Source organism: Salmo trutta, chromosome 29, assembly GCF_901001165.1.
Source record: "Salmo trutta chromosome 29, fSalTru1.1, whole genome shotgun sequence".
Lineage (NCBI taxonomy): Eukaryota > Metazoa > Chordata > Actinopteri > Salmoniformes > Salmonidae > Salmo > Salmo trutta.
Genome location: NC_042985.1, coordinates 29196154 through 29207516, shown reverse-complemented (window position 1 = coordinate 29207516; position 11363 = coordinate 29196154). Strand labels below are relative to the sequence as shown.

Here is an 11363-nt window from a genome sequence, read left to right as displayed (position 1 = left end):
GCTGATGTATGAAGGGCTTTATAAATACATTTGATTGATATATTTTGTTGTGGATTAATACATGAAGAAAACAAAACATTTTTATTGTCATAAATGTTATTGTTTATAGCCTAAGTAGTATCACAGAAATCTGCCTACAACCTATTACAGATCACATGGTTAAGTATCAACATTGAAGGTAGAATGGAAAATAGCAATTAGTCGATCCAAGATTTGCGCTCAGGAGATCATGTTATGTGTGAGAGCGATGCGCAACGAGTAAGGAAGGTGGAACGGTGTATGTTGGGGAAAGGGTCTCGTTTTTATCCCAACGCTGCTGCAAATCTCGACCTGGTACAGACACACCGTTTTCAGTAAACATTTGTTCTAACTAATGTGGGTGTCGTTATTTGTAGAGCCGGACAGGCGCGCGTGTATGGAGCTTTTTAGGAGTTGGGAATGCTCGGTAAGCACGTTAGATCCTATTCTTATTATTAGGCTTCCTGAATGAGGACACGGATGGATTTCGTGGCACTGTTGTCAAAATGACTCGGACTCTCACTCTCCTCGCTTTCCTTTTCACTTTGTTAAAATGTAAGTATTTAATGTATGTGAATTTCGATTGCATTGTCAGTTCAGTTGAAAAATCTCTCTACAATGGGTTGTTGTTCTTGTTGTTCTTGTTGTTGTTATAACTACATCTTCAGAAAGGAGGTTCACTTTTGTAATTCACGTACAGTGCATGTAAGAAATTATTTAATTTAATGCCAAATTTCCTTGAGTGCATAAAGGTGTTTATTTTATTATCAAAGAGGAACATAGTTCAACATGTATTGATGCCATAATTTCAACAATCATATGTCTTAAATAAATTAGATACAATACTGTCAAGAGAATAAAACAATATTTGTATTACCCTTTATTAGGTCGCACATAGGACAAGCAGTGAAGAACATTCACAGGCTAATCAGCCAACCTGGCCTAAGAGCATTTCATATTATTTACTTTAATCCGACACACTCCATTTAGTATGATATGCTACGTTTGGTATGGCATGTATTAATTTATGGATATCAATCAACCATTTCAAATGATATGTTATGAATTACAATGTGTATGATATATTACCAATATGCAAAACCTACAATATGATACGATTTTGCAAATGTACAAAATGTTACATATCTTCAAAAGGTATGATATGTAACGAATTCCAATTTGTTGTGGCAACGTAGCTAACACTAATGCTAGCTAGCTGGCTAACATTAGCTACGCTAGGGGTTAGGGTTAAGGTTAGGAGTTAGGTTAAAGGGTTAGGGGAAGGGTTAGCTAAAAGGATTAGGGGAAGGGTTAGCTAAAAGGGTTAAGGGAAGGGTTAGCTAATATGCTAAGTAGTTGCAAAGTAGCTAAAAAGTAGTAAGTAGTGGAAAAATGTATAATTAGCTAAAATGCTAAAGTTGTTCGTGATGAGACTGAAAATTCAACCTTTGGGTTGCTAGATGTTAGCATTATATGCCCACCCACCTTTCATTTTTGCCATAAATAACCTTCTGTCTTATGTAACCATACCACACGTAAAAAAAATGTTACATTTATTAAATGTATTATTTTTTTTGTTATTATTTTCGTAACATCTCATATCGAACATCTCATTCCAAAATCATGGGCATTAATATGGAGTTGGTCCCCCCTTTGCTGCTACAACAGCCTCCACACTTCTGGGAAGGCTTTACACTAGATGTTGGAACATTGCTGCGGGGACATGCCTCCATTCAGTATTAGTGAGGTCGGAGGCCTGGACAAGTCTCTGAATGTCTTTGAGTGGCCCAGCCAGAGCCCAGACTTGAACCTGATCGAACATCTTTGGAGAGACCTGAAAATAGCTGTGCAGCAATCCCCATCCAACCTGACAAAGCTTGACAGGATCTGCTGAGACAATTTGGAGAACCTCCCAAAATACAGGTGTGCCAAGCTTGTAGCGTCATACCCAAGAAGACTTGATGCTGTAATCCCTGCCAAATGTGCTTCAACAAAGTACTGATTAAAGTGTCTGAATTTACCTGGTAAAATAATGGTTAAATAAAATAAAAATTGTCGAAGACTCCAGCCACCCTAGTCATACTGTTCTCTTTGCTACCGCACGGCAAGCGGTACTGGAGCGCCAAGCCTAGGTCCATGAGGCTTATAAACAGCTTCTACCACCCAAGCAGTAGGACTACTGAACATATCATCAAATGGCTACCCAGACCATTTGCATCTCCATAGACAAACATTGGTAGTAGAATGGCCTTACTGAAGGGCTCAGTGACTTTCAACATGGCATCATAGGATGCCACCTTTCCAACAAGTCAGTTTGTCAAATTTCTGCCCTGCTATACTATTTGCACCCCCCCCCCCTTTTATACTGCTGCTACTCTCTGTTATTATCTATGCATAAGTCACTTTAATAGCTCTACCTACATGTATATATTATCTCAATTACCTCGACTAACTGGTGCCACCGCACATAGACTCTGTACCGGTACCCCCTGTATATAGCCTCACTATTGTTATTTAACTGCTGCTCTTTAATTATTTGTTACTTTTATTTCTTGTTTTTCTTTAGGTATTTTTCTTAAAACTGCATTGTTGGTTAATGACTTGTAAGTAAGCATTTCACTGTAAGGTCTACACCTGTTGTATTGGGCGCATGTGACAAATAAAAGGTGATTTGATTTGATTTGAATAAAACAAATGGTAATATAATTGTTTTTCTAAAAACCTGTTTTTGCTTTGTCATTATGGGGTATTGTGTGTGGATTGATGAGAATAAGGCTGTAACGTAACAAAATGTGGAAAAAGTCAAGGGGTCTGAATACTTCCAGAAGGCACTGTATAGTGTTTATTTCAATGCAAATGTTTCTCTCTTATCATGAGGCACTAAGTCAAACCTGTTACAGTAGCCTTTACAATCAGTCAGCAAATATAAGGGCATTCTCGGTATTATCATAGAAAACATGTTGTGTGTATTCACTGTGCTCTGGTTAAAGGAGGAGTTTGGTTAAAAGGTTTCCAACAAATGGGCATCAATTGGCCACAATAACACTGATTAAGGAGCTCTGACCGGCCCTTCTCAGGAAGAGAGGGAAGTCACTGGGAGAGTAAAGGATCATATATCACACTTTGCCTATACAGTACACTGGCCATTTACAACACCTTCTTGCAAGTGAATTTGACAGTTGGGATAGATGCTATGTGTAGCTTTTTACTTGTCCACTCTGTCTTGTTTGGTTCGTTATCATAACATGTATGACCTGAAAATAAAGCCAGGGAAAATGGCTAAAGCACACAGACCTGGCTGGTGACCAGGCTACATAGTCTGTCTGTGCTCAGCGTGGAGAACCTGGCAGTAATATTCTAACCACACAGCTAAATGCCACAGTGTTCTGTAATCAGTAGGACCTCTGGCAACATTGAGGGCCAACACTGAAATCCAGATAACAGGATATTTTTTGCCTGCTGTTTTCTATTTGGTCAAAAGACATGCACCTCCCAATCTCGTCATAGATGCAATTTTTGAGAATGCAGTATTCTGGAGCGTAGAGCAGAGTAACCTTTTTAAAAGTCAACCATTGCTGATTCAGTCACTCTATTAACACCGCTGCCTTCTCCTGCCAATCAACATAATGTCAATGCCACACTTTTAAAGTGTTGCCATTAAAAGGAATGTACATTCAAATCAAATGTTATTTGTCACATGCGCCGAATACAACAGGTGTAGAGCTTACCGGGAAATACTTACTTACAAGCCCTTAACCAACAATGCAGTTCAAGAAATAGAGTTAAGAAAATATTTAAAAAGTAAAATAAAAAATAACACGAGAAAATTACATAACAATAACGAGGCTATATACAGGGGGTACCGGTACCGAGTCAATGTGTGGGGGTACAGGCTAGTTGAGGTAATTTGTACATGTAGGTAGAGGTAAAGTGACTATGCATAGATAATAAACAGTGTCAATGTAAATAGCCATTTGAATAATTGTTCAGCAGTCTTATGGCTTGGGGGTAGAAGCTGTTAAGGAGCCTTTTGGACCAAGACTTGGCGCTCCGGTACTACTTGCCGTGCTGTAGCAGGGAGAACAGTCTACTTTGGTGACTGGAGACTTTGACAATGTTTTGGGCCTTCCTCTGACACCGCCTAGTGTATAGGTCTTGGATGGCAGGAAGCTTGGCCCCAGTGATGTACTGGGCCGTACGTACTACCCTCTGTAGCGCCTTACGGTCAGATGCCAAGCAGTAACCATACCAGGCGGTGATGCAACCGGTCAGGATGCTCTCGAAGATGCAGCTGTAGAACTTTTTTAGGATCTGGGGACACATGCCAAATCTTTTCAGTCTCCTGAAGGGGAAATGGTGTTGTCGTGCGCCCTTCATGACTGTCTTGCTGTGCTTGACAGTGCTTGGACCATGATAGTTTGTTGGTGATGTGGACACCAAGGAACTTGAAACTCTCGACCGGCTCCACTTCAGCCCCGTCAATGTTAATGGGGGCCTGTTCGGCCCCTCTTTTCCTGTAGTCCACAATCAGCTCCTTTGTCTTGCTCACATTGAGGGAAAGGTTGTTGTCCTGGCACCACACCGCCAGGCCTCTTACCTCCTCCCTATAGGCTGTCTCCCCTTTCAAGACCCAGTTGATACGCACGCGTGCGCGCGCAAACACACACACACACACACACACACACACACACACACACACACACACAGTGTAAAAACCCTTCTCAGCAGGTAGTGATTAGTAGTTTGACTTGCCTGCTCTCCCATTGGCCAGTGCTCTTCACCTCTGGGTAAGGAGTGTGGATGTTTGACAGCAGCCTCCCAGGGCTTTGACAACATGCCATCTGTCTTGTAGAGGTCCCATTGTGTTTGATGGGAGTCCAGCCGAGTGACTGATGATAGGGGTAGCCAAGAAAACATGCACCAGTCTATTGTCTGTTGGACACTCCCAAACTCTCAACTCTACATGAAACTATACCTCGATAATTAGGATTTGTGGTAATTGCCTGGCACAAACTGTCACATGGGCCTGTCTGATAATACACTATTGTGAAGAGATCTATAGTCAAAACATGTATCTTATTTTTACATACTATAATCCATAAATGTGAATCAATACTATGCATGCCAGTCTCCCTTGGCTAAAAGTAGAGGAGAGTCTGACTGCATCACTTCTTGTTTTTATAAGAAACAATGTGTTGAAAATTCAAAATTGTTTGCATAGTCAATTTACACACAGCACGGACACACACACTTACCCCACCAGACATGCCACCAGGGGTCTTTTCACAGTCCCCAAATCCAGAACAAATGTAAGAAAATGTACAGTATTATAACGAGCCATGATTGCATGGAACTCCCTTCCATCCAAGATTGCTCAAGTAAACAGCAAACCTGGTTTTAAAAAACAACGCCTCTCCCCTATTTGATCTAGATATTGTGTGTATGTACTGAAATGTAGGCTATGTAACATTTTAAATGTATGTATATCTGTCCTTGAGCTGTTGTCTATTAATGTTCAGTATTATTTCATGTTTCATGTTTTGTGTGGACCCCAGGAAGAGTAGCTTCTGCTATCGCAACAGCTATTAGGGGATCCTAATAAAATACCAAATATCAAACCATGAATCTTCAAATTAATATTTTTCAGTGCAACAGTCTTAGCAGCTATTGTAAAGATTACTCCAGGGCATGTACCATTTGACTAAGCATTTTTCTCCAAAACAATTTCTCCTGACTGTTGTACTCAGCTACTCTCTGCTACTGTATGACAGAGCATTACTCACTATAGAGGAGGGCTGGTGGGGGAAGAGAGGGTTGTTGGTGGAAGAGAGAGCATTTTATCGCCTCCCTGTCCTTCCCCTTTCGGGGAGGGGGGGGGGGTAATCTGACCTTCGCATCGTGGTGGTATTCATGGCTGGAGCTCATGGCTGATCATGAAGCTTTAGGCTCTGGCTCTGCAACAGCAGAATCGTTAACATTCTGCAGAAACATCTTCCCTTCCATATCATGGATATTAATTATTCCGCAGAAAGGCTCCAAAGCCCTCATATATTTTTTTCCTATTAATTTAACACAGCCCAAGCCCTATCAGACATTCAGTTTGTTTGGAGTGATTTTAAACACTTTCAGGTGCAAGGGTATAAAAACCAGGAAGTGTCACAGTAGGTGTTTTGCTCTGCTCCTCTTTGTACTGGGTTGGGGAGCAGAAAGACTGAAGTCAGAAACACAGTCTTCATCCAGTCCATACGGGGCTATAAAACATGCTCCATTAAACAACATAAAAAGACAGGCGTGACAGTCCAGTTATAAAACCAGTGACTAAACACAACAGATACAGCCAGTGGGTCTTTTTTTAATCACACAGTAATGTAGTTTTTTCATTGTCATAACACAATTGCAATAAAGGTACCAACTCTGACTATTTCCCACAATTATCTCCAAATCACTGTTGACTCTTTCCACAGGTGGCAGTTGTGCAGACTCAGAGGAGCGTCTGATGAATTGGCTGCTTAGAAACGATCGCTACAACAAGCTGATCCGCCCAGCTGTGAACAGGACAGAGCGGGTCACCGTCAAACTACAGGTGTCCCTGGCCCAACTCATCAGTGTGGTCAGTCTCATGATAGCCATTCCATAGAGCCAGTTAGAGGCCCTGAGACGGAGAGGAGAGATGGGGCAGATGAGGGAGACCACAGAGGGAGAGGAGAGAGCAGAGATGAGAAAACAGAAAGGGAGAGCAGAGCTCAGAGGAGTCAGTGGTAACCATGTTAATTACTTACACAAATTCTACTGAAAGGCCCTGGCCCTAATGACAGCATGGGTATAGGATGGATCTGGCAGGGCTCTCCGTCTCTGTCATGTCCAGATTGAAACTTCAGCTCATTGCCTAAGAGCTGTAAAGCTGCCTCAGGAGAGGACATTGGAGTCCCACACTGATTTACAGGGTCCTCCCTTCCTCCCTGCCCTGGCATGGCCCAGAGAATATCATCAGGACACATACATTCTCTGTTTATGGCCTCTTATTGTCCTCCTCTTTGGTAATTGAAATTTGAATGTTCTGTAAAGTGTAATGTTATGAGAAGTGTGACATATTTGTTTCAAAGCATTGTGCTGCTGCGTGCATTGGAGGTTTGCCCACTCTGCTGCCCACTCCTTTTTAGGGGTGTTCGTTTTACTTGCTGTTCAGAGTTGATGCAAGCGCTCTGTGGATTTATCAACAGGTCCAATGGCGCTCAGATGGCAGATGTGTCCCAGGCGAGGGTGTCATTTATCTTAACAATTGACCCCATGTGCAGGGAATTTATTCGGTGTGAAAACACATCTCTCACTTTTACTCTCTTCTAAATCAAGCATGTGCACTAGATGAATGTGTGCTGGAGTCTGTATGTGTGTTTTGTCATTAAACATGCTTTGTGTATCGTATAGTAAATAGTCTGTTTTTAAATGAAGCTAACACTCCACCGCCTTGTTCATTTCCAGAATGAGAGAGAGCAGATTATGACCACCAATGTTTGGCTCACACAGGTAAGTGTGAAGATTATGGTGCTATCGTATTAATCATTCATTACTCAGTCTGTCCCCTCGCCCGTCTCCAGCTCCAGTGTCCTTCTCATTGAACCTGAATTGAAGCAGAACTATGCCTATGACTCAGACAATCCGGAACAGAACAGAATGATAATTGTGCCCACACCCTTCACCACTTTTCATTTCAATGATAATTAATTGTGTAATTGGGAATGATCTGGTGTTGGCAGAGAGTCCTTATGTGAATGAGTGTAACAGTCAGAACAGTGAGGGTAGCCTATCAGTTAAGAGCGCTGGGCCAGTAACCGAAAGGTCGCTGGTTCGCATCCCTGAGCTGACTAGGTGAAACATGTCTCTATGTACCCTTGAGCAAGGCACTTAACCCTAATTGCTTATCTAAGTCACTCTGGATAAGAGTGTGTGCTAAATGACTACAAAATATGTAACCCTCTGTCTCTCCAGCACTGGGATGACTACAGGCTATCATGGGACCCTTCTCAATATGATGGCATTGACAAGCTTCGTATTCCTTCCAGACACATCTGGCTGCCTGATATTGTGCTCTATAACAAGTAAGTAAGCATTTTCCAAATGATGAACACATTTTCTCATGTAATTTACGGATCATGAAAATCTAACTTGTGATAGTAATACATTTTCTCATAAAGACATAATAGATTTCTGTAATAGAGTCCTCTCCCCCTACCTCCCTCATCACTCTCTCCATAGTGCGGATGGAACCTATGAGGTAACAGTCTTCACCAATGCCATTGTCCAGTTCAACGGCAGCATCGTCTGGCTCCCTCCGGCCATCTATAAGAGTGCCTGCAAGATCGAGGTCAAGCACTTCCCCTTTGACCAGCAGAACTGCACGCTCAAGTTCCGGTCGTGGACCTACGACCACACCGAGCTCGATTTGGTCCTGAAGACAGGGGTGGCCAGCATGGACGACTTCACTCCCAGTGGGGAATGGGACATCTTGGCCCTGCCGGGCAGGCGGACGGTTAACCCTCTGGATCCTACCTACGTGGACCTCACCTATGACTTCATCATCAAGAGGAAGCCGCTGTTCTACACCATCAACCTAATCATCCCCTGTGTCCTCATCACCTCTCTGGCCATCCTGGTCTTCTACCTGCCGTCTGACTGTGGGGAGAAGATGACTCTGTGTATCTCAGTCCTCCTGGCCCTCACTGTGTTCCTCCTCCTGATCTCCAAGATTGTCCCTCCCACCTCGCTGGACGTGCCTCTGATCGGGAAGTACCTAATGTTCACCATGGTGCTGGTGACCTTCTCCATCATTACCAGTGTGTGTGTGCTCAACGTGCACCACCGCTCCCCCAGCACACACACCATGCCCTCCTGGGTCAAGGTAGTGTTCCTCAACAAACTGCCCCATCTGCTCTTCATGAGACGCCCGCAGAATAACTCTGCCCGCCAGCGGCTACGCCAGCAGAGACAACTCCGAGCTCGCAGGTCCATCCTGGCGGACCTGGGCTACCCTGCCACCACCACGTCCAAAACAGCCACCGCTGCCGCCATGTCTTCCTCTTCTGCCTTCCTCTCCTCTGCCTCGGCCTTCGCCTCCCCGAGACACTTTTACAACAAAGTCACAGCTCCGCTGGGGTACACCCACACCTTCAGGAAGGGGGAGGCCCGCTCCACCGAGTTCCTTCCCAACAGCTTCCCCTCCTCCCAGGACCTCCGCCAGAGAGGCAGCCCAGACTGGGGGGGAGATGTCCAGGAGGCAGTGGACGGGGTCCGCTTCGTGGCTGATCACATGATGGGGGACGATGATAACCAGAATGTAAGTGAACCATGACCGTGTCAATGGGGTTTGTGTTGTGAAATGAGCTGGAGTTAGGACTCAAAGCAGTGTTTTTTATCCTTGGTCCTGCAGAGACGTAGTGTGTACAGCTTAATACTTTAACACCTGGCTCCACTAATGATCATGACCTTGATCAGCTGGACCAGTTGTGTAAGTGCTGGGCTAGGACAAAAGCCTGCACACGCTGTGGTCCTCAAAGACCAGGAATGAATACTAGGATGTGAGGTAGTTGAGAATAAAATCCAGTAAAATAACCCAGACAGTTGTAATAGATTGTTTTCTTAAACAAATCAATGTAAAAGTGAGGTGACCCGGCTTGAAAAATGGCCACATTCAAAAACTGCTAAGAACAGCAGAGGAGAGGGGTGAAAGGGTCAATAGCTTTTACAAGGTCTGGCTCAGTAATATTTAGACTGGGGCTTTCGCTTTGTTTCTTCATCTTATATTACATTTGCATAATTTTTTACTCATCAATCACATATTGTACTCCATACCCATACAGTACAAAATAAATAAATAAATAAATGCATGAAATGAAATGTAGGAAATGTATGCATTCACTATTGTAAGTCGCTCTGGATAAGAGTGTCTGCTAAATTACTAAAATGTAAAATGTAAATGTAATAACCAATTTCTGCATGTCACAGGTGCATGACAGTAATGTGACCATACCTTGCTATCTGTGTGTTCCCAGGTGATTGAGGACTGGAAGTATGTGGCAATGGTGGTGGACCGTATGTTCCTGTGGATCTTTATAATAGTGTGTGTGACTGGAACCCTGGGTCTCTTCCTCCAGCCTCTATTTCAGCATTCAATAGTCCCCATCCAGCAGCCCAGCTCAGACACACCCCGTACCTGAACACCCCCAAGAAGTATGGGGGTCAGACATAGAAACAAGGGTCATAGCCCATCAACCAACGCCATGTGGCCTACAGCATGTCTCTGTATCTCTTTCTGTTTCTACTACCTGGTCCTAACATGACACAACGGTACAATGAAGAGTTTACTTTTTTCATGTAGTTGAAGCAGAGATACAAAGATGTCCCTCTAAAACCAGACTGAAAGTACAAACATTACCCGGGTGGAGTAATAACCCACAAAATACAGAGATATGTCAGATATCATTTGACTCCTATCCATGTTATATCACCCTGTTGTTGAAATGTAAAGTCTTGTGAAAAAAATCTATAAATGTATAAAAAGGTCAGTGAGTTTGATTAAATTCATTAACACCCAATAAAGTCTAAAGTGGTGGAGTACTTCATGAAATGATGTTCAGCGTGATAAAATAAAATAGCTTTACTCAGTTAAAGCAATTTTCAAAGTGCAAATCAGAATATTAGGTCACATTGATAAGATGGATATTGGGCAAAATCATGTAGCTCAGAACATTATGACTCAAGCTAGGGTGTTATAAAGAGGCCTCGTAACTGATACACCCCATATATAAAATGAGTTGGTGTATGAGTTACAACCTGTGAATTACTGGGGATATTCCCCACAGATGTAGGATTTTGATGTAATAAACAGTTCCAGTTTAAAAACATATTTGTACTTTTTATTTGGTTATATGTAACTTTCCTGATTTATCCATGAACAGAAACATAAAGACAGAAGCATAAACATAAAGGCAGTAAGCCTAATAGTTAAACATTGACAGCCACACAAGAAGTTACATATTGTGCCATCTACTGGCCACATTGTAGATGCACACTCTGGCAACACATCCGTTGACGTTGCACCGACTCTCTTGCTATAGGTGTCAATCTCTCCTTTGATCAATCGCCAGAGCCCTGTTTATCACCGACTTTCTGTCACATCAGCTGCTAATGACAAGGCAAAGCAGCTTTGTTCCTGACTCATTGAACATGTGAATCTCCTACCTCAACCGATGATATGGGATTACACTGACAGGTATATCGCACTGACTTCCAGGAAATGTGCAAGCTGGGTGCTTTTCACCTAATAACGTATATATGGTTTATGCCAATAG

At 42.9% G+C, this 11363-nt stretch overlaps 1 protein-coding gene across 2 annotated transcripts; it reads left to right on the top strand.

Moving 5' to 3' along the window:
* Window positions 1-271: 271 nt before the first annotated feature.
* Window positions 272-10916, top strand: LOC115167333 (neuronal acetylcholine receptor subunit beta-4). Of its 2 annotated transcripts, XM_029721667.1 has the most exons (6): window positions 272-573; window positions 6483-6628; window positions 7498-7542; window positions 8005-8114; window positions 8272-9349; window positions 10065-10916. In XM_029721667.1, exons 1-6 carry the CDS (start codon window positions 525-527, stop codon window positions 10227-10229), a joined length of 1593 nt encoding a protein of 530 aa, XP_029577527.1. In that variant the 5' UTR covers window positions 272-524; the 3' UTR covers window positions 10230-10916. The 2 variants fall into 2 exon arrangements, with proteins under 2 accessions (XP_029577527.1, XP_029577528.1); XM_029721668.1 differs by lacking the exons at window positions 272-573; window positions 6483-6628 and adding an exon at window positions 6745-6776.
* Window positions 10917-11363: the final 447 nt, after the last annotated feature.